At 42.5% G+C, this 25093-nt stretch overlaps 1 protein-coding gene across 1 annotated transcript in view; it reads right to left on the reverse strand.

Annotated features, from left to right (window-relative positions):
- csmd3b (CUB and Sushi multiple domains 3b) overlaps positions 1 to 25093 on the reverse strand; it is a 592566-nt gene that overhangs the window by 137980 nt on the left and 429493 nt on the right. The window contains exons 14-20 of the mRNA XM_080442703.1: positions 20545 to 20739; positions 19558 to 19696; positions 18169 to 18356; positions 17430 to 17618; positions 10785 to 10901; positions 6286 to 6501; positions 4477 to 4665 (exon numbers count right to left, since the gene is read on the reverse strand). Coding sequence (XP_080298829.1) covers positions 4477 to 4665; positions 6286 to 6501; positions 10785 to 10901; positions 17430 to 17618; positions 18169 to 18356; positions 19558 to 19696; positions 20545 to 20739 — 1233 coding nt within the window. The remainder of the gene's footprint in view (positions 1 to 4476; positions 4666 to 6285; positions 6502 to 10784; positions 10902 to 17429; positions 17619 to 18168; positions 18357 to 19557; positions 19697 to 20544; positions 20740 to 25093) is intronic.

Consider the following 25093-nt stretch of genomic DNA (forward strand, 5'->3'; position numbering starts at 1 on the left):
TGTTTTTGCTATTCATTCTGTTTGTGCAAACACACCTTTACGTTTTGAATGGAATCCTATAGTTATCCACCTCATTTTCTCCCGGTTTAAAATTATATGTCACACTCTACATCTCCTGGAACAACTTGGGGACGTAACACCTTTCTTCTAATTATTTTCCTCTCATAATTCCTCCCATCTCCTCTGGCAATAATATTAAATAGAGGCTCATCAGTGTCCAGTAGAAACATAATCACAGTGTATCAATGGGATACAACAGTCAGACACAACAAACGTGTTTCAACCTCAGAAGCAAACACTAGATCTTACGCCACAAACAAAACAGACTTTTCCCTGGACACCACTGTCACTTAGAGGTTTAATGGTCCAGAGACGCGCTAAGGCCAGTTATAACATGACCACTGGGCCATGAATGTTCTCTGAATCTATACATTCGGCGGCTAGTTCATTCAATGGATGCTGAGATCAAAGCTTGTAATACTTACTGTGTATTTCTCGGGGGAAGATAGTGTATGCAGATTGGTCAATTTGGTAATATTCCCTTTTAAAGTTAACTTACTGTAAATATATACGGCAATATGCAGCGATGAAATGCAACACAAAGGAGAACATTATAATGTCCAACTAATACTGCACCACTCACTGTTTCTTTGCTTGCTGCCATCAGCACTTATCTGTTTCATACTGTAGTCTGTTGACAGTGGAGCTCCAGTATTTACCAAAATAAAACAAAATGGTTGTCTGGATTTGCTCCACCAACAACCTGAAAACAGCTATGAGCAAGGTGCCAGTGTACATCCCAGTGACATGTTCTTCACGTGTATTAAATACACCTCTTCATGGGACCAACAGTATAACACAGTCTAGTGCTGCTACCCAGATCTATATGCTGAAAATAGACCAGCAATAAGCTCACAACGTGTTGCAATGCAATGCATTGTGAGCTTGTAGATCTGCTATTTTTGCTACACAACACAAAAAAAATAAGCATTATTTCACAACATTACACAGCATTAGGGCAGCATTAGTGCTGTTTGGAACTCCAGAACTCAATCGCTATAGCAGTGCGTGGTACTTTGTGTGCTTCCATGTAGTACTGAACACACGGCGCTCAAGGTTGAAAGGGCAAAACCAAAGGTTGAAATTTGGTCAGAACCAATCAGAACACCAGCCAAGTTTCTCCTCTATCCACTGGGCTAAACTAAATAAAGTCTGACCGAACTCTGTTCACAGCACAGTGGAGTCCTCTGTATAACCATGATAACCTACTGCTAAACTATTGTGTTTTGGTATGGTTAGCAGCACCATGTTTTTGGCCATTGAATCCCTCTCAGACCCCAGGGACTCTCGGTGAGGGTCGCAGCATGAAGGCCACAGTCAGTGTTGCCAGATTCTGTGAGAAAAACAAGCAACCGGGTCTAGGAAAACCAGCCCAAAAGAAGCGACTATGGGCCACATGAGCACTAACATATACATCAGCTATTTGAAAATAGCCGATCTACAAGCTCACAACGCGTCGCGATGTGACGCGTTGTGAGCTTGTAGATCGGCTATTTTCAAATAAAATATTGCGGGGAAATTATAATAAGCAGATCTGGCAACCCTGGCCGCAGTACAACCAAGACAAACTATCAGTGACGGTACTTTAGTCAGAACTGTATTGTCTGTCTTGTCGTATAGGTCTGCACTGCTTGAGGCCCCGTATTAAAAGCAGCAGACCATGGGAGAGAGTGCAGAAGTACTCACTATTTATTCTGTCAGCCCCTTGATTGATTCTACAGTGCACTACATCTCCGCACAAATCAAACCTCATTTATTTCCTCAGCTGTTCACAAAGATCTTGAAGTTTGTCCCTCTTTTGCTTTTTCCAGCCTGCCGGGTCATTTGTCCTCTCGGTCCTGTGTTAATTGGTGCCTGTTATCACCTATTGATTTCAGAATGCTTAGTCACGGCATTTGGGTCGGGAATAAAATGTGGGCACACGCACACTGCTGGTGGGCGATTACACTTCATTTACTCAATTATTTGGGTCTTCAAAGGGCAGCGTTACTATTCGATACACATAGGTAAAGAAACACAAGCTCCTTTCTCATGTTAAGTCTGTTCAACTCAGGAGTATATTGTGCAAAAATAAAGGATGAACGTGAAAGTCACACTCTGCTTAATTACAAGACAGGAGTGTTGGCGGCAGCAGTCAAATTATGAATAACGAGCTCTGGCTGGGAAATAATCACGGTCGACAGGTGACTTGCTCAAGACATATCACTGAAATTTACCGTTTGCAAATGCAGAAATGTCAGTTTTACATTCTCCCTCAAGAAGTTTATATAAAAACAAGCAATAACAGGCCTTGTCATACAGCATACGACATAGTATGAATGAGTATTTTCTAACTCCTGACACAGTAGCCGGCTCAAATGAAATAATTTGGCCACAAAAATATGTACCGGTAATCTTTCCACTTCAGATTTCAGGACATCCACAGGGTAACGCAGCCACTGTGATGCAATGAAAGTGACAATAAATAGCGATGTATGGTGGCACTCTGGCGGTCGAGCGGCTGTCTAGAAAGCGGAAGGTTACGGTCCAATCCCCGCTCCGCCTGGCATCATGTGAAAGTGTCCTAGAGCAGGGGTCTTCAACAGGAGAGATCCGGGACCCCTAGGGGGTCCTCAGAGTTACTACAGAGGGGACGCCATACCTTAGTGTGTTTTTTACATTAACCACTTGAACCCTAGCATCCCTATTCTGAGGAGAACTTTAGCCAAAAGTAGCAGATCTACAATTTCTTGCAGATCGGCTATTTTCGGCAAAGAGGTTTGGTGTAGAGGGAAAAAAGAGCACACCGAGTACAGAGCGAAAGGTCAAGTTTACTAATTATTGCCAGTTTAAGTGATTAAATATTTGAAAATCAACATGAATCCAAAGTACACTGATGACATGTGCTGTCAAACTAAGACATCTATGAAAAATGCTTCGTCTCTCTCTCAGCTAAGGGGTCCTTGGGCTGAAAAACATTGAAGACCCCCTGTTCTAGAGCACTGAATACCTACAGTGACTGCCCCCGACGAACAGGCTGGGAATGTGTGTGAATGGACAAATCGATTAATGCATATTATAAAGCACTTTCGATAAAGTCGCAACAATAAATGCAGAACATTTAGCAGTGTCTGTCGGTTTTGGTCCTGTATCACCCACTTCTTCCTGGTTCTTTCCCTTTGTCTGAATTTTTCATTGAATCGTGTCCTTACTCTTATCACTGGCCTTGTTCTCTCTGGTACAGTATCTGTGGCTCTTGAATAGAATGTCTCTATGAAAAAATGCTAAATCATTTTCATTCACTTATGTCTCGCCGAAAGTCCAGTGGTGGAAAGTGAGGTATATTTACTTAAAACTTATACCCCACTACATCTCAGAACCAATAGTTACTTTGCGGATTTAGATTTTTAATACAAATGGTGCATAAGCAACTTAACTCTTTAAGACCGGGAACGCATCTGTGTGTCATTTTTAGATTATTCAAAAATAGCAAATATACAAGCTCATAGCTTGTAGATCTGCTATTTTTGAAAAATCATGAAAAGTTGTGCAAATATTTTTTTTTTTTTTTTTGCAGACATTTGTAACTCAAATCTTTGCTTCTGGGGGTTCCTGGAACTAAATATTTTACAAATCTTCGATTTAAAAAATATAGAATCCAAGATTTTGCCACGAATTTTCACGATAAAAAAAAAGATCTACAAGCTCATAGCGCGGCACTCGGTGCTGCGCTATGAGCTTGTATATCTGTTACTTTTGAATAGCCAAAGAAATCTAAAAATGACACAAAGATGCGTTCCCGGTCTTAACACCTTTACCGCCGGGCCCGTAGTTCTACGGGCCGTTAAATCCAACGGTTAAGCGCCGAGCCCGTAGTCCTACGGGCTGCGGTCTTTTCGCGCATGCGCGGTCCGGGTGCACTTTCGGAATTTTTTTGATCCACTTCCGTTTCCGGTTTGATGACAGGAAATAGAATTATTTGGGATCCGGTTTCGACGATCACGCCCGCTCCCATTCTACAGACGAAACTGAAACTCAATTCTCTTCCTGTAGTTTTTTCTCCTCGCATTTCACTGTTTAACGTAATCCGCTCTAACTCAAACATGGATGCCCCGTTTGACACGTGGTTTTCACTGGGAGATACAGGGAGATCTCGCGGATGTAAACAGACCGTTCACGGCTCAATCTTAAGGATTTTAACAAGATCTATGGCGACATGAAAAAAACAAAAAAACAACAAAAACACCTTGGCACTGGTGAGTACATTATGAGATTAACCTCTGGCGGTGGATGTGTTAATGGGTTAAGCCCTATTTTATACTTAGGCGATTCGAAACTATAGCCAATCTACACGCTCACAACACGTAGCATCATGAGGCTGTATAACCTTGTATGATACGGGTGGAATGACTTTGAAGTAAACAGAATATCACGTACCAACACATCTGGGGAGCGGAGTGCTCCACATTCTCCGTCCTCCTCCGAGACAGATCAACTCCGGCGCCCCCTCTAGGCGGTACCCCATGTTGCAGGAGAACGTCAGCGTGTCCCCGATGCCGAAGCTGTAGCCGTTTCTCCTGCCGAAATCAGGCATCCCAGGGTCTTCACACGGCTCCAGGGTGTACTCTGGAGAATACACATGATAAATGCTTCATGCTACTAGCAGTATGTACACAACTACAATATAGCACCGTAAAACATGTAAGGAGGAGCTGTAGGGACCCCCAACGGTATAGTTCGTACATACAGAGATCATAAATACAGTGTGTGTGTGGGTGTGTGTGTGTGTGTGTGTGTGTGCGTGCGCGCGTGTGCGTGCGTGCGTGCGTGTGTGTGATATGAGCAACTTAGCCACATATATTATTTCGTAAAACTAAAACTTCTCTTCACATGCATTTCATAATGCTAACTCTTCAAGAGCCCATAAACAGGAAGCACCCTAACCCAGTATGAGTTTGAGCTTATAGGCCAAGCAGTATTAAGTTAAAAAATCAGACAACAGAATAATATGTTATAAACTACCCAGCCAAATTAGAATGGCAAAAAAAAAAAGATAACATTTGGTTTCAAAGTCATGTAAGCTGTAGTTTGTAGGGTTATTCTAGCCAAAAGATGGCGGTGCACTCCAGGGTATAGCATAGACCATTTCTATATCTATGGCATAGACACCTTGGCAGAAGACAGAGTTATAAAGTATGCCTATTAGGGACAGTGATGACATCATCTGAAACTCACCTGAGCTTGTCAGGTGAGGTGTTTATAGCCCCGCCCAGAAAAACTGCTCTCAGGAGGAAATGCCCAAAACAGGGCGTTTCCTGTTTACCGGCTCTATCATGTTGGATATCGTCACTGTCAGGGGGAAACCTCATATGTCCAAAACCTTTACTTTACAGGATTTAAATAAAAAATTGCAGATCTACAAGCTCAAAACGCGTCACGATGTGTCACGTTTTGAGCTTGTAGATCTGCTATTTTTTTTAATACTTTGACACCGTAGTATGCTAAAGTAGGGCATTCATTTACAAAAAAACTAAAACATACAAAGGGGTTTCCGCCCGTCAGTGACGACATGAAAGCCTCTGAATTTTAACAGGTTTATTTTCATCGTCTGAAGACGGAGAGGAGGGAATCCTGACAGACTGAAATGGAAGGTGAATCAGAGGTAACAGGGGCATCTCCAGTACGACTGCAGCATCTTTAGCTGCAACTATACATTATTTTCTTGCCGATTATTCCATCGATTAGTTTTTCGACTAATCAAATAACCGACAAGCGCGTTTTCTTGGATGATTTGTTTTATTTTATGTTTTTGACACCAAAAATGTATTATCGATTTTTAGAGCGTATGAAAATAGCAGATCGCGACGTTGTGAATTTGTATTGTACATCAACTACTTTTGCTATTTTAACCAATTAAGGCCTGAGGCGATTCTTAAAAATGGTTTCTAAATCCTAACAGTTTTGAAAAATAAAAAATAAAAATAAATCTAGATTTCTCAAAAATAGCAGATCTACACGCTCGGTGCCGCGCTATGAGCTTGTATATATGCTATGTTTGAATAGCCAAAAAAATCTAAAGTGACAGATGCGTTCCAGGTCTTAATGGGTTAAAAACATTTACCCCTCAAAATCTATCGATTTGATCAATTATCTTATATTATTATTTTATATTATTTTTTTCAATTCTTCTCCATAATCGACTAAATGGATTATTCGATTAACTGCTGCACCCCTACTGCACTTTACCGGAGAAAGTTATGTTGAAGCCTTCGTATGAGATGGAGAAGTCGGAGATGAAGCGCAGCTGGGCTTTGAAGTTGCCATAGAGACCGGCGTTGATGTTGCTAGGCAACTCGTTGCCGGTGAGGCGAGCCAGCGGCTGCGTGAAGCTCCCGTTCTCTGTGACCAGGAGGTAGTCGTGTTGGTCCTCAAGATGGAAGGAATTAAACTGGAACTGGACCCCTGTCAGACACACACACACACACACACACACACAGGTTTGTATTACTACACTTTTGAGGACATCAACATTTTAGGACGGCATTGAAAATGGCTGAAAATAGCAGATCTACAAGCTCACTGTCTGTAAGCCTGTAGATCAGCTATTTTTCACTGCACAACTAAGTAGAAAAAAAACGGTCCCTGGGGGCACCGAAAAGGGTCGTAGCACCGGCACCACGAAGTGTTAATCCGCCCCTGCTAACCCCTAAATGTAACCTCTACATACTGTACTTAATCCTAACACTAACACTAATGTGAGGACCAAGCAAATGGTCTACACCGTAGACCATTTGCTTGGTCCTCACATTAACGGTATTTCTTGTGCTTCATGACTTGTGCTTCAGCAAGAGCCTGGGTGGTCAGAGCGGACCAAAGCCAGCAGGTCTGCCCAGCTGAGGAGCTCACAGGCAGGCAGGACAAGTACAGACCAAGGGGCCAGCAGCCGGCTTGTAAATGCACCCTATGGACAGCAGCCATATTGTGGAGACATTCACAGGTGTTGCTAAGGATACTAATGAAGGCTCTGTTCCATTTTGGTCAAACAGAGTCAGTGTGCTGATATTGTGCATGTTGACTCACTGGAACACCTCTGCTACACCAGTGGGCCTAAAGTTGGGGTCCAGGGACCCTCATGGGCTTCCAAATGGCCCCTTACGGGTGTGTAACTCTGAGAGTGTACAAATGGAACCAAATGGACCCGTAAGGGTCCATTTGGTTCCATTTGGTTCCATTTGTTTCCAACTCTCAGAGTTATGGGGTCGTGGAAACCACTGTGCTACACTAAATGGAACAGAGCCTTCATTAGTATCATTGGTAACACCTGTTAAGGAAGTGATAATATGGCTGCTGTGCATAGAGCCTATTGAGGCTATAGGAAGTGTGACAGTTCATATGAATCACTGTTTCACCCCTGCCGGTTGCAGAAGCAATTAGGCTCTATTCAAGCGGATGGGTTTTTGGCCGAACTTTACACTTGATTTTATTACCTTAATACATACATAAATACTATATGCTCCCAGTTGCTAGTTTAAAGTCTTCTTTCAATCACCATGATATGCGTTTTGGTAAATTATGGTCCCATTTATTTTAAATGTAATGATAACGTAGAAACCCTCGCTGCGGTTTCAGCCAATAGCATTAATTTCCATTTCCGTGCATTTCGGACCGGATATCAACCGGATATAGAAAGATGGCAGATTTGAAATCGCTGCAAAATAGGATTCATTTATGGTCTGTAGACAGGCGTGACGCTGTCCATATTTTTTTACGGTCTATGGTGCACATCTCTGGAAGCTTTGTTTGCAAAGGATGTAAACATTTTAGATGAGAAATATTTGTTATCAATATTTGCTACTACCACACAGCAGTCTTCTGTGGTATCGAGTGACTATGCCTACTCCACGCCTATGTGACTTTCTGCACTCTTCAGAGGACAGCACGCTGCCTTGAAGCGTCAAAGTTGAACTTTTCTCAACTTTGACGCTTCACATTTTGCTTTGCCCACTTCCTGCCGTGGTGGAGAAAGCGACGGTCGCTCTTCTCCATAGACTTTGCATTGAACCTTGCCAATAGGCTCTATGCACAGCAGCCAAATTATCACTTCCTTCACAGGTGTTACCAATGATACTAATGTTCCATTTAGTGTAGCACAGTGGTTCTCAGATATTTCAATTTCCACGACCCCCATAACTCTGACAGTGTACCAATGGAACCAAATGAACCCTTACGGGTCCATTTGGTTCCATTTGTACACTCTCAGAGTTACACACCCGCATGGGGCCATTTGGAAACCCCTTAAGGAACCATGAGGGTCCCTGGACACAAATTTTAGACACACCCACTGGTGTAGCAGAGTGTTTCCAGTGAGTCAACATGCACAATATCAGCACCCTGACTCTGTTTGACCAGAATGGAGCAGAGCCTTCATTAGTATCATTGGTAACACCTGTGAATGTCTTCACTATAGAGCGTGCCAACGTGTCGTCACCACGGGGGGCGTGGCATTGGGCGTGGCATTGGGCAATGTTAAGTCAATCTGGTTTTTACCCCTCAAAGATGTCCGCTGATACCAAAAGACGCCCCGTTCAGGATTTTTGGCACGCTCTATATGGCTGCTGTGCATAGAGCCTATCGCCACATTGTAAGAACGCGGCAACACAAGTCCACTGCTGGTGTGAATTCAGTCAGTGTGAGAGTTTTCTCATCCCATTGGTAAATAATATGTTTCCTTTGCAAAAGAAAACCATACCGATGGTGACAGAGAAAGGCAGTAGAGGAGAGTAAAATCCTCAGTGTTAATTTAACCATTTGTAACTCAGAGTGTACAAATGACAAACTCTCAGAGTTAAATGACCACAGAGGATTTTACTGTGTGAAGACACACACACACACACACACACACACACACACACACACACACACACACACACACACACACACACACACACACACACACACACACACACACACACACACACACACACACACCTAAGAATGACATGCTATCTTCAACACACCCGTGAGAACTGTTTTAATAATACAGATAACACAACAACGCTAATTACCGCCACATTTTATTGATCCCTGTGATGCGTGGAGGAGGCAATTACGAGATACAACTAATTAGCTAGGATAAACTCAGTCTCTGGTTAAGCTTCTTAGAATTCTAACATCAACAGCATAACCATTTTCTTTTTTAAAAATATGTTAATTAAACTTTTGTATAAAACAGATCACTTTACAGAAACGTGAGCAAACAAAAAAGACAGCCAAAAGAAGGTAAAACATAACAAGGAAGATTAGAAAAGTGGGCAATGAGAAACGCTGACCCTATGTGACCAGACACGGCAATTAAATGGCACTTTTGCTTTTCCATTCCACTGAGAATGATGATCAGGGCCCCAAAATATATTTCTCCTGAGAAATACGGCTTCAATGTTTTGACAAGGATTTTCACACTTTCTCGGCTCAAGATATCTTTGGAAAATCATTTACTTTGAGTTCATGTAGTTAGTTAATACTTAGTCAACAAATGAGTGAACAAGAATCCTTAATCAGGCTGACACTTTACAACGTGAACAGCTGCTCTCCCTCTCTTGTTTTAGAACAAGAACAGTAATCAAATGTAACAAAGGATGTTTTGTCTTGAGTAATGACTACCCCGAGCCCTGTCCCAGAACTCATTGCATGTGAATAGGTGGAACACTGAACTGATGCTGGGGGAAAATCGCCCTTTTGTGCGTGGAGAAAGACAGGAATTTAAGTGGCTGGCCGAAGTGACAATGGGGGAGGGAGACTCACTCAAGCAATCCGTCACTTGTCTACTTTCACCACGCTGGCACACATTACATCACATAATTATGTACAACTAAACTTGTGACATAGTTAAAGACACGCTTCACTTCCTGCACATGTTTGTTTGATGTCTGTTTGTTTTTGCCCCTGTCCGTGCGTCCATCTGCCTGACTCTCTCTGTGTCTGTCTGTCTGTCTGTCTGTCTGTCTGTCTGTGTCTGTGTGTCTGTGTGTGTGTGTGTGTGTGTGTGTGTGGCATCAAACATTGCATGCTCCCCATATTGGCCACACGCATTTCCGCCGAATTAGATTTTCTTCAAAACACACTTTTTGCTTTTCCTACAGATGTTGTCTCATACTCACACAAATCGGTACACATCATCTCTGGAGTCATGTGATAAACATGTATCATTCAGATTATTCATATTCCATGCTTCCAAAGTATCCCAAATTTGGGTTCCATATTATTGAGGGGCCAAGAGTGAATAAGAAACAAAGATCTTGTGAGTTATAAGACAATGAAAGTCCAACAGGGTTCTGATATTCCCTACTGTTTGCCTGTAATTGGCTTCAAAATGTGTGGGGGGGCATATTACTTAGAAAAAGTGGCATATATTATTATTACAGTTGTTTCCAGTACTTAGTAGTTTATCATGTTCTGTCCCAGTTATTATAACCTAACCACCATTCATGACGTTGAAAGGTGCAGTCACATGAGCTAAAGGTTCTTTGTCGTGCGTTGCATCGCGCACCAAAAACAGCTCATCTACAAGCTCACGATAATGTCGTGCTGCGACGCATTGTGAGCTTGTAGATCGACTTGTTGATCGGCATACAACTAAAGCACAGATGAAAACACCTAGGGTACGCGTATATACGTGCAAAACATACATTAAAGACTGTATGTTGGGGCGGGGGGGTTGCATGTGTGAATTTGTACGCGTGTCCTACCTTTCCCGTGGCTGACCTCCACAGTCCAGGTGCAGTTGAGAGATGAAGGGTAGCTGTCAGGAAAGCCTGGACTCAGGATAGTTCCCCAGGGACCTCTGACATCTCCTCCACACAGGGCTGGAGGCACATACATGTATGTAGAGAGACAGAGACGCAAGACAGAGAGACAGAGGGTTAGAAAAACTAGTGTTAGCAAGAGAGAAAGAAAAATAAGATATACTGTACGTACACATACAGACAAAAACAATCCCACATTTGGACATGCCCGACGTCAGCACAAATCGGCAGTGGTGGAAAAAGTACTCAAATGTTTTATTAATGTATTTTTTAAGTAAAAGTATCAATACTGCAATGTAGAAATACTCTGTTACAAGTCAAAGTCCGGAATTCAAAATGTAAAAAGTATTGGCATAAAAATGTACTTAAAGTACCAAAAGCAAAAGTGCTCATTATGCAGAATGTCCCATTACAAGTTTTCAAATGTATAAAAATCTTTAGAAAATAGCAGATCTACAAGCTCACAATGCGTCACATCGTGACGCATTGTGAGCTTGTAGATCAGCTATTTTCAAATGGCCGAAATGTATTTAGAGCTGAAGTAGTTAATGTATGTTTTGTAACTCAAAATCTACAAAGTAACTAGTAACTAAAGTTTTAAAATAATTGTAGTGGAGTAAAAGTACAACATTTGCCTCTAAGATGTGAACAATTTACTTAAGTACAGTACTTGAGTACATGTACTTAGTTACTTTCCACCACTGAAAATCGTCATGTAACATACCCACATATTGAGACACCCATGGGTGTGTCTTCCACCAGCCCATTATTGTGGTTAGCGATGGGGAGATGGAGAGGGCCTATTTCACCCATGCAATAAACTGTCAGGCAATAACCGCACAAAACTGAGAATGTGGCGCTCACAAGGAGCATATCTTTGCTGTTGGTCGAAAACCTTGTACAGCATGTCCAGTTACTTTGTTATCAGGAAATTAAAAAAAAGTAGTTATTTTATTTAGTCACAAGCTCTTGTTAATAATTTCTTAGTATTGTTAGGGATTCTTGTAATCATACTGTACATGATCTATAGGCTAGGATAACGATGAAGCAGGAACAAGATGACCTGAAGCGAAAAGAAGAGGAGGAGAAAAAGGAAGGAGGAACAAGACACTGACGCCGATGCTGACGCAGAGGCCGAAGAGGGTGAGGTGGAAGAAGATGAGGAGGAGGAAGACGAAGAGGAGGAGCCTGCAGAAACTGGAGAAGAAGATGATGCTAAGCTTCTAAGATTATTGTATCAATAAGTGACCTGAATCAGAGGAGACTGGGGCAGTGAAGCTGACCTCTCACCCACTCACCCAGAGTCACCAGCTACGGATGGTGACACAAATAGCAGACCACAAGACCCTCTGCGGCAATGATGACAATCATGTCAGAAGAAACTGACCACTGACAGGACAGTGAGGAAGGTCAGGGCTAAAAGGAGATCAACTGATAAAGGACATGCCAAGGGGATCTTCTATGTACTGCTATTGCATGGCAATCTAATAAATTGATACATCTTACCAATGCAGTCGTCGTCTGTCGTAACGTGATAAATACTCGACAGTATATTTATCAAATCCATAAATACTTTCGCATGACACTGTCCTACGACAAAGTATAAAATAGGGCATTCATTTATGAAAACAAAACACAAAAACATGAAATATGAAGATACAAGGTTTCTGTCCAACAGCGACAATATGGTCTGTGCAATTGGCTGAGCCACCAGATACACCTAGACTTGGATTTTTCAAGGCTCACCTCTGTCGGCTTTGGTCAAAGACTAACGGCACCATCTGTCCTCTACTATTGTCTTCGTCTTCCTTAGCTTTATGGAACTATATTATATCTCGACAAAGAACAGGAACCTGGAACACCAACCGTCTTGTTAAAAAATGGCTTGACCTTTCACTCACTAGTGCACCAATGCATCCGCTGTTTGTAGAGTACCATGTTTCTTGAATTCCCCTGACTACTATCCTTTAGAAAAGTCTGCTGTCATTTTGGAGACATTCTGGGAAAGATGGGCTTTCCATTCAAGGTGTTCCAGACAGTGCAATAAAGAGCAAACTCTAAACTTTAAATTGACTGTTTAGAATCAACAAACAAAGTAGTTTAGACTCTAAAATCAGAAAAAACATCAAAGGTTTTTCTTGATGAACTGAGTACGCTATAGTTGAGTTTGATGGTAATGCAACTACTAGAAAGTAGCTTGTCCTCCAGTTGTCCTCTGAGAGCCTTTTGTTTAATGTGAACAAAGTTTTACTTCAAGTTTTGGAATTAGAGACCAATTAAGCCATAAGAGAATATTCAAACCACAACGGGCCTAGGAACTGGGCCTGGGGATCTCCCCTGAAGCTTCTATACATAATTCAACAGCTTTTTCCTTTCTTTTCTTTTTGTGCAGTCAAGTACCTGTGCTGAAACAAGAGCATTGGTTACCCATGCTGTGAAGGCACACTGCGGCTAGTTTTCTACATTATACCATGTGGTTAATTGCATTTAGCTGATGTCCCAAGTCTAAATGGGTCCTTGATTAGACAGTTAGAATGAAGACCAGCAGTACTTTGGTATTCCCCAGGAGCCCAAGTTAAGAATCAGTACGTATGGGTGCCACAGTCATAAAGTTGAGACCAGGCCCCCAGCAAAATATGGGCAAAAATCTGTTGTAATTATGTACTCGAATATGCATAAGGCTTGCATGTAATGCTAGGTGGCTCTCTAATGTCTCTTGTAATTGGTCCCTGTTACCGACTGTAAGAGAGACCAATTACAAGATGCTTGAACTTTTAAAGTCATTATTACTTTTTTATTCTTTAAAGTAATAAGTTCCCTTAAGGTTAAATCAAGCACTGGGTCAAGGATAAAAAATCAAAAATCTCTCAAACTTTTATAAAGTGTTTTTTTTTTGTGCATTGTCTCAAAGCTGATAATGCTTTGTGATAAGCTCAATTGCCTTGTTTTTCGTGATCCAGCAAAATGACAGAGTACGGTCAGATTAATTTTATTGCCGATTCATGCCCTCGTACACGCACACACACGCAACCACACAACACATAAAGCAGGCAATCAATTATTAAGAGCACCGTTTCTCTGCCAGGAAGAGAACGCCTTTTAATACCCAACGCTGATCTTTTGTCGGAAATCTGAAGGACCAAATTCATCTACGGCTGATCTCTCTCTGTATGCCTCTCTCGATCTCTCTCTTTCTATTTCTCTCGCTCTCGCTCTCTCCCTTTCTCTGCCGTGTGCTGAATGAGCACGCGTACATGGGGGGGATTCAGGTTATAATAAAATAGGCAACAAAGATACGGTGGCTTTTTTACTTTTCCAACCGCCTTGCCGAGAGGAAGCCACCGCTCCGACTGGCGACTGAACTGAATTCAAAATGTCCCTAACAAGAGAAGGGGGGAAACGAGCTGACAAACGCATCCTCATCTCCACACCTACTACTTATCCCCTCGTCCGGTTCCACTTCTCCTCCTCTTTCTTTCCCTCCTTTCCTGTGTGTGCGTGTGCGTGTGTGTGTGTGTGTGTGTGTGTGTGTGTGTGTGTGTGTGTGTGTGTGCGTGTGTGTGTGTGTGTGTGTCTCTCTCTGGTCCTCCCTGATCATGTCCTGATTGGAAAGGGAGAGGGAGGGAGGGGGTGGAGGGCAAGGAAAGGGGAAAGAGGAGTGTGAGAGAGAGGGGAAGTGACATGGGCTTCTCCATCCCAGTGCCCACTCACCCATACACACTTGCACGCACGCACCCACACACACACACACACTCGCACTCTGTGGCCCTGTGTGTGATTTGATTGTGGTTAGGACAGAGCGGAGGTGACAGCCAGCACTGGCCCTCGACGCGCCCACTGCAGACCTCCCTGTTTTTATGCTTCACAGAGGAGGGGAGGTGACAGGAGGTGCACTGGTACGCACACACGCACACGCACACACACACACGAGCGCACGCACGCAAGCAAGCAACACAGACATATAGGAATATGTGCACACCAGGCACACAAGTTTAGGCGCGAATGGGTACGAGCGTGCGTGCGCACCCACACACAAAGTCTTTCTCTCTCACACACGCACACACACACACACACACACACACACACACACACACACACACACACACACACACACACACACACACACACACACACACACACACACACACACACACACACACACACACACACACACACACACACACACACACACACACACACACACTTGCAGCCAGGCAGGCAGGCACACACACAGACAGATCTCTAATCTTCTTTTCAAATCAACTCCTGTCAGCTATAGCAGCCTTCACTGCAAATAGCTCGGCACTCTGTGTGTGTGTGTGTGTGTGTGTGTGTGTGTGTGTGTGTGTGTGTGTGTGTGTGTGTGTGTGTGTGTGTGTGTGTGTGTGTGTGTGTGTGTGTGTGTGTGCGCGCGTGTGTGGGTGTGCGCGCGTGTGTGCACTAGTGGTTTGCTCTCTGTAGCAAGATGCCCGGTGACGATCAGTGACTGCCTCAGCGATTCTTTTCACACAGCGAAAGAGGTTCTTTTTATATAGCGCTGGAAATCCACATCAAATGTATACGTACGCACACACTGAACAGATGACAGGTGCAGTCTAACATCCCGAGCAGTTCTCACGTTGCCCTGCTTTGCTTCCGCTTTATTGTTCTTGGCATTCAATGTGTTTCTGATCTGAAGTGTATATACGCACACAGCGTATGTTATATCTACTGTATCTATATCTATATCTACAGTACTCTATGAAGTCAAGTTGTGGCAGGTGGGTTGGCGGGCGGGCAGGCGGGTGGGCGGTGTCTGTGGTGGGCGCACAGATACTGTATGCCCATGTATGGACTGGATGACACCAGTGGTGGAAAAAGTACTCCCAAAAGTACTCCCATCTTTTACTTACTAAAAGTATCAATACTGCAGTGTAGAAATACTCTGTCACAAGTAAAAGTCCGGTTATCAAAATTGACTTGAGTAAAAATACAAAAGTATTGGCAGTATTGGCAGTACCACAAGTAAAAGTACTCATTGTGCAGAATGTCCCATTTCACAAGTTCATAATGCATAAAAATCATTTGAAAATAGCAGATCTACAAGCTCACAATGCGTCGCGATGCGACGCATTGCTTGTAGATCTGCAATTTTCAAATGGCCGAACTATATATAGGGCTGAGGTGGTTAATGTATGTTTTGTGATAATAATCTAAATCTGCAAAGTAACTAGTAACTTAAGCTGTCAAATAATTGTAGTGGAGTAAAAGTACAATATTTGCCTCTGAGATGTAGTGGAGCAGAGGTAAAAATATTGAAAATGGGAAATACTCCAGTAAAGTAAAAAAAAATCCTCAAAAGTGTACTTAAGTACAGTATTTGAGTAAATGCACTTAGTTACTTTACATCACTGGATGACACCAACTACCACCAACACTGCAACACCACCACCAACCAAGAGTACGATGTTGGCTAATCCGTACTTTTCCATTGCATCGAATCGCATCCTATGGACTGGATGACAAAGAGCCTAATTCAGCCACACAATTAGCCGGCCAATGGTGGGTACCGGAAGCTGAACACTCTGATCATCGAAGTATGCTTTATCAGTGTAATAACCCCAGCAATGCCAGGCAAGCTGTTAATGTGGTACTTTGTGCCACATGTTATGCTTGGTACCCAAGCTGACGGCACCAGTAGGATACCATTGTACAGCATGTATAAAAAGTTCATTTTGGCGGGTGGGAGGGTGGTGTCTGTGGGCAGGCGAGCAGGTATGGACTGAACATGGGAGGGAGAGAGAGAGAGAGAGAGAGAGAGAGAGAGAGAGAGAGAGAGAGAGACTATTTCATCCACACAATTATATATACACACACACACACACACACGCACACGCACACGCACACACACTCGCGCACACACATTCCAGTTGACTTCAGCTGTCTTGCACAGTGGCAGTTAATCTCGGCAGGCACACAACGGATGTTATTTATTTATGTATTCTTTATTATATTTCGTTGATTGAGACAGATGGGAGGAGAGCTGTGGGGGAGACATTGTAGCAGGTTTCAAACCTATAGGGCTGCTGCCGGGATACGCACGCTTTCAAAGCACAACGACTGTCTCAACCGCTGCACCAGTGACAAGCTGTATTTTGCCGTTTCGCTTTTTGTGTCCAAGGCACAACAATGCATGGGCAAGATACAATCTTAACGTACACCTATATTAATAACAAATAGTCAAACTATGAGTTCACAATGCAATGCATTGTGAGCTTGTAGATATGCCATGTTCGCACGTTTTTTTCTAATAATAATAATAATAATAATAATAATAATCATAATACATTTGAATAATTTTCACCTACCTTACAATGACATGTCTAAAATAGGGACATAGGTTGGAAGTGGTATAATCTTTCTTTTTTAGGGTATAGCATTTGCCTCAAATGAATAAATGAATAAAAATGTCCCTTTCATAATCTGCATAGTTGTAAATATTGCAATAATTATGCGTAGTTGTCACAAAATCCCACGGCACACTTGTCTCACGGTACAGCAGTGTGCAGTTTTACAGTACATGGCGTTCCGTGAGTTGAAGTCACGTACCATCACATGTGGGCAAAGGATGGCTCCACCAATGGTTCTTCTCACAGACCAGCGGCTCCTCGTGGCTGAGCCTGTAGCCAGAGTCACACCCAAACGACACCGTGGAGCCGATGGAGAAGTCCTGCCCGTACCGAATACCGTTGACCGGGATGCCCGGGTCCAAGCAAGAGTAGCTGTCCACTGTAACGCCTTGGTCAGAAAAGAAAGCCCTCTCAGATGTCTTAATGCTACAGGATCATGCAATTCAACACATGCTTACAAGGACACAGATAGGGACGGCCTCTGCTTTTATATCCCCCCCTCACTGGTAGGGATATGGTTTATCCCTGCTGCTTCTTATCAGACTGAATACAATACATGTATTTCCTTTTGGGAAATGTAGACTGTCTGAGCTATTTGATATTTATATTTGATTGCTATAATTTAACAATTTCATAACAAAAATTACCACATGCATGGTATGGTTCGATTGATAGCTGATTGACTGTTTATTAACCACTTTAACCCCAGTATATGCTTATTCTGGGGGGAACATTTGTAAAAAAAAATAGCAGATCTACAAGCTCAAAACACCTCGTGTTTTGAGCTTGTAGATCGGTCATTTTTGGCAAAGAGATTTGGTGCAGATGTATGAAAGCAGTCCAGGCAGTTTTTTTCACTAGACTAGAGGGTTTAAGTGGTTAAATTTAAGAAAGGACCGTTGATGTGCATACGGTATAAAGTTATATTTTTTACTTACTTTCATATAATATCTTGAAGCCAGCATTTGAGCGACTGTTGTCAGTGGTAAAGAGCAGATACAGGAAGTTGGTACTGCTGAACAGGAACTGCGGCACCTGGGATCCATTGAAGGAGCCACTCAGAGGAGACAGGAGGTTGGGCCCATCGTGGACCTCCAGGAAGTCATAACCCAACTCTGTATGGAACCTATAAGTGTGTATAATAAAGTAATACAGTGAGGTACTTTGCTTTTGTTTTCTATAGCTACAATGCCACAGAATCAAATTGACAGTTTTTGAGCCTGCATGAAATGCACTTTGAAATGAAGTATCTAGCACCAGTTTGAAGCTCCAAGAAACCTTGAAGCTCCAAGCACTAAATGCTGAATTTTATGAAACATTTTATCAAATTTCAGTGTCAGTGATCCCATGTCTTTCGTCTGCTTTTAACTGCTTTTTGGCTAGACTGCAACAGCGGGGCCAGCCCTAAACGCAAATGTCTCTGACTGACTGAGTCACTGAGTAATGACGTTACACCACTGGTCAGCCGGTTGGCCCATCAATGAATTAATCGCAGAGCAATCGTCTAGACTCTAGACTATTCTAATAACCGGGGCTGGTGCTACTTGTCTTGTCTTGTACGGCCATGGCCAAGTACATATCAGGGCCATGGCCATGGTCAAGTATACATGTCAGGACATGACAGTACGTAATCTGTGCCAAACAGTAAAATAATTTCTGAGCACAAGAAAAAGATTGCACCCTACCGCAATCTATTCAATCCAAAGTAAAACAGAATTTGTTTCAAGTAATTCAAACTTTTTGGTAATCAGAATCCTCCATTATAACCCCCAAAGCCCCATGCCTTTTCATAATCGCAATAATCCGAAAACAATTATTGCCATCAGTTTGGATAGTTGTAATTGCATATTGCCGCTTAACAGCACACGCCCAAGAGAGAGGGAGATAGAAAGAAGCACGTACGTGTGTGCGTGCGTGCGTGCGTGCATGTGTGTGTGTGTGTGAGAGAGAGAAACAGACACAGACAGACAGACAGAGTCAGAGAGATACTGTAAGAATATTTTTTTAAGAACGTCTCATAGAGATGGAGAAGGCAAATTATATATCTATCACATTTTGTGAATTCATAATCGCAGATCCACTGTCAGGTTCTGACGTCATTGCCTATAGTCACCGCCCAGAGAGTGCATACTGGGTAGAATAGAAAATAAGCAGTTGTCAGTCGTGTCAAATTGAGCACCCGGGATCATTCACGGGAACCGCTGCTCTGGGTCCTGCTAACTGCTTTCATTGCCCATTCACAGCTCTCACAGAGTCTTTTTAATAACCATAAACCAAATCCTAACTGTCACTCCAACCACAGTCCCAACCGTGCTCCAACCACATACTTGTCAAAGGTGATCTTGATGGACCGCCCAGGCTCTGCTTCAATCACCCATTCACAGCTCAGAGAGTCTTTGTAGTAACCAGGCCAACCAGGGGACAAAATCACTCCAGTGGGGGCTGAATAGTGGCCTCCACATGGGGCTATAGAGAGAAAGAGAGACAGGATTCAGAGTTATGTTCTTTTCGTTTCTGTTTTTCTGTTCTAAGACCTTCTGTTGGAATATTCTGCATCCGGGAGCTGATCACAGGGCCAAGACCATTAGAAACAATGGGCAATTTGGAATCTTCAACCCGTCAACACTTGCACACCTCTTGGCTGTGGGAGGAAACCATAGCATGCAGAATAATCCCAAGAAAAAAGGGCCAGGGATTGAATCCAGGACTTTCTTGCTGTGCACTGTTGATTTTGTCGACTAAAACTATGACGAAAAAGGTTTGTCGACTACCTTTTTTCACTGACGAAAAGGAAATAAAAACTAAGCTATGATGACTAAAACTAAGACTAAATATATTAACAATTTCGCCAAACAAATAAAAACTAGACTCTAATGTTAGAGAGGGACGAGTGGAGAAGAGATAGATAGTAGAACTAAGACAAGTCATTTTATGTTTGGTTGTACTCGGGTGTTGCGCTCTGAAAATAGCAGATCTACAAGCTCACACGCTGCGACGCGTTGTGAGCTTGTAGATCGGCTATTTTCAGCATGCAACCAAGTGTAAAATCAGCCATTACGACACCATCAAAGCCTGCCAAAAAACCTTTTTGTCGACTAAATCAACTGTAGATTTAGTCGACTAAAATCTTATATTAGACTAGACTAAAAGTAGGTGACTAAAATATGACATGATGTAAAAAAAAATGCTGTCAAAATCAACACTGTTGCTGTGACCGTATTAATCACTGACCTACTGTGCAACCTTAGTATCTCAGGGAAATGTACATTATAATGTTACAATTTCTGGTATTGGAAATGAATCAAAGGTTTTACCTTCACATAAGGGGATAGGTCCACTCCACATGACCTTTCCTTTGTCCAGCTGACAGGTGATGGTCTCAGAGCCTTGGGTTTTTATGAAGCCGTCCTCACAGACCACAGATATGGAGCTGCCCAGTTGGAAGCTGTCGCCAAAGCGCCGGGCGTTGATGGGAATGCCAGGGTCTGGACACTCGTTATGTCCGAATGCTGCGTCAAAACAAAGACAGAGAGTTTCACATTTTCTGATTCTGATTCAGAGAGAGGGAGAGAGAGAGAGAGAGAAAGAGAGAGAGAGAGAGAGAGAGAGAGAGAGAGAGAGAGAGAGAGAGAGAGAGAGAGAGAGAGACAGTGGTGGAAGAAGTACTCAGATATTTTACTTAAGTAAAAGTATCAATACTGCAATGTAGAAATACTCCGTTACAGGTAAAAGTTCGGAATTCAAAATGTTACTTGAGTAAAAGTACAAAAGTATTGGCATCAAAATATACTTAAAGTACCAAAAGTAAAAGTACTAAAATGTTTGGAAAAAGCAGATCTACAAGCTCACAACGCGTCGCATCGCGTTGTGAGCTTGTAGATTCATAGGCTATTTTCAAATAGCCTATGAATAAAACAGGGCTAAAATGGTTAATGTATGTTTTATAATATAATAATTTATATCTGCGAAGTAACTAGTAACTAAAGTTTTCAATTAATTGTAGTGGAGTAAAAGTACAATATTTGCCTCCGAGATGTAGTGGAGTAGAAGTAAAAGTATTGAACATTGGAAATACTCCATTAAAGTAAAAGTACCTCAAAATTGTACTTAAGTACAGTACTTGAGTAAATGTTACTTAGTTACTTTACACCACTGGAGAGAGAGAGAGAGAGAGAGAGAGAGAGAGAGAGAGAGAGAGAGAGAGAGAGAGAGAGAGAGAGAGAGAGAGAGAGAGAGGTGTTATCAGGAAACGTCTGAAGAGGAAATGACTGGGCACTCATAGAGATGGAGATGGCAAATGATATGATACGATCCGACTCGGGACTTTCCACTAGTTAATATGCCATACTGTGATCCCATGCAAATATTGTATCAGGGTATACGGTTGCAATTGTAATTTCTAAGCAATTTTCGGAGATTGGATCATAAAGATGTGATGTTATGAGCCCACATCTCTGGGCGCTGTAAAAATGTCCCCCCGTGACTTCCCTGCGATCTCGTGTCACACAGTTTGTGATCTGGCGATGGATTTGTGTCTCAGTGGTTCTGACATCTAGACCTTACAGACTGCAGACACAGTGCTGCTAGTTCTCATTCTAGCCGTAATGAGGGACCTGTTTAAAGCTGGGACACCAGGTGAATGCAATTAAATATCCAGACGAACAGAACAAATAAAATAAAATAGCTGCACAGTACAAATATTAAGTCTGTCCAACTCATGGGAAATCTAACTCCAGACTGTCTGTGCTGTGGTCTAATTGGGCGGTACAAAATAATAACAATGATAATAATTAAGAAGAAAAGAAAAAAGTATATTACACAGTCAAATCTTCCTCTTTCTATATTTTATGGTTAATATTTTTACTTGGCATTTTAGACTTGCAAAACACCAGGAACAACACCAAGAAAAGCAATATCACAAAAACAACAGCAGCTGAACGTGTCCACCGGCACAGACATGAAGATAATACGATAATACAAACAAAAAGGAAGGGGGAGAGCAAAAGAGAGATGATTGTAAAGTTATCTGGATGAGCCTTTGCTAAATGCCTAAATTGCTAATCATAATTGAAGAGAGAGAGAGAGAGAGAGAGAGAGACAGACAGACAGACAGACAGACAGACAGACAGACAGACAGACAGACAGACAGACAGACAGACAGACAGACAGACAGACAGACAGACAGACAAACAGATGGAACAACATAAAACTAATAGTAAGCTGCTATTAAGAGCTAGTTCCTGAGAGCTGGGCATAGACCTTAGTCAGGACCCCTGGAGTAGGCTTCCCACCTCTCCCATTTCAGCAGATAAACGGTCCACTAAAGAAGTGTGAAGGACAGTCCCGGGCCAAGGTGAATGAACCAGACCTTCACAGAGCAGTTGGGGTCCTCCACTTGCACGTGAGGAGTCTGTACCCCAACATGAAGGCTGTTTGACCCCACTCTGTGTCAGAGGCAGTGGTGGAAAAGGTACTCAAATGTTTTACTTAAGTAAAAGTATCAATACTGCAATACTCACAACGCGTCGCATCGCGACGCGTTGTGAGCTTGTAGATCGGCTATTTTCAAATAGCCTAGGAATAAAATAGGGCTAAAGTGGTTAATGGATGTTTTATAATGTAATGATTTATATCTGCAAAGTAACTAGTACCTAAAGTTTTCAAATAATTGTAGTGGAGTAAAAGTACAATATTTGCCTCTGAGATGTAGTGGAGTAGAAGTAAAAGTAGAGAGAATTGGAAATGCTCCACTAAAGTAAAAGTACCTCAAAATTGTACTTAAGTACAGTACTTGAGTAAAAGTACTTACTACTTAGTTACTTTACACCACTGGTCAGAGGCTATTAGATCTCTGAGGAGAGAAGGGTCCCCCAGAACGCACAAGCCAGGGGAAAGGGGATTTCACGCACGGAATACGCTCAACATGATCATGAATTTCCCCCTAGAAGTCACATTAAGTTAGGGCAGTCCCGGGGCATTTCCAGCCCTCGGGGCGATCTCTTAGCGTAGCCTTATGTCATTTTGAAGGGGTCCAGTAGACTCCGTTTAAAATTAATTAGAATTGATTAAATGCCAAATTTTAAGTTCTCTAGACGACATCTTAAAATGTCTTTGAAGCTGGCTCCATTCTCCGTCCGTGAACTCCCCAGTTGGCCTCCCACACCATTCTGAGGACCATTTTTACATTGTTGGTGTAAGTAAATAAAGAGAGATTAATGATATTATGGCCAAAGGCAGCTGCAAAGACAGACAAGCGCACACACACACACACACACACACACACACACACACACACACACACACACACACACACACACACACACACACACACACACACACACACACACACACACACACACACACACACACACACACACACACACACAACCAACACACACTACTGCAGACAGAGACAAATACCAAACAACACACATATAGAGACATATACCAAACAACACACAGATAGAGACATATACCAAACAACACACAGATAGAGACATACCAAACAACACACAGATAGAGACATACCAAACAACACACAGATAGAGACATATACCAAACAACACACAGATAGAGACATATACCAAACAACACACAGATAGAGACATACCAAACAACACACAGATAGAGACATACCAAACAACACACAGATAGAGACATACCAAACAACACACAGATAGAGACATATACCAAACAACACACAGATAGAGACATATACCAACCAACACACAGACACTGCAGCAGACAGAGAGACAGATACCGACAAACACACAGACAGAGAGACAGATACCGACAAACACACAGACAGAGAGACAAATACCGACCACAGACAGGGAGGCAGACACCAGCCAACATGCAGACACTGCAGACAGACACAAGCACGCACATTGACCAGTCCCCCCACCCCCCATGGGAAAGCAGTGATGGATTTGTCTGACATTTACTGATGTGTCCTTTACCTAACATTAACACTAAATTAGAAACTAAATGCATGTGTGCGTGTGTGCGTGTGTGCGTGCGTGCGTGTGTGCGTGCGTGCGTGCGTGCGTGCGTGCGTGTGTGCACGCGTCCACTGGACTATAGAGAAATCCATTATGTTTTGCAGAACTTTAATGTCACCATGTTCATTAATTCAAAAAGCAACAGCAGACACAGGCAACAGTAGACAGTAACAGTACATTAACCTCAAGCCACAATCGACGGTTATGTCTTCGCGGCTCCCAGACAGATTAAAGACACCACTTGTTGCGTGCAGTCGTGCACATAGTTCCTTGTAAAGAAGTAGTAGCGACTAGTGTAGCCACCGCTTGCCAACTTTAACTACATGAGTTTTCATCATGTTTCCGTCAAAGTGTTTTAATGCGAACTATGATGTATTGCGTTGGAAAAAACTGCATGGCAACATCACATTTGTGTTAAAAAAAGTGTCAGCATCGCAAATGTTTTTTTGACATCAAAGGACCAGACGCCATAAAAAGTGATGAAAACGCTTTTGTCTAATGAATATTGACATAGCAACTTTTCCTGCTGTCATCTTGACTGGCAGTAAACACACTGCCAATGTGTGTATTAAATACGCTCGACATTCACACAGTCCATGTATTCACATAAATCCCACTGAAGGAGATGTAAACAAGGTACAGAATTTGCAGCATGGGCAGTAAATTGCACTTAGAAGTTGCTTGACTTGGATGGAAACGCTGTCATTGTGCTTTTTTTTGGTCTTGTCTCGTGGTGTTATTTGGAGAGTTTCTTCTCTCTTCTGGTGGTCTGTTTGACTCCCCAGGTGTCCCTAATTAATCACATGCCTGTTTGCACCTGTGGCAGATCTATAAAACGGCCTCCGGGAGCCCGATGAAAGAC

Source organism: Gymnoscopelus braueri, assembly GCF_963280865.1.
Source record: "Gymnoscopelus braueri genome assembly, chromosome: 11".
Taxonomy (NCBI): domain Eukaryota; kingdom Metazoa; phylum Chordata; class Actinopteri; order Myctophiformes; family Myctophidae; genus Gymnoscopelus; species Gymnoscopelus braueri.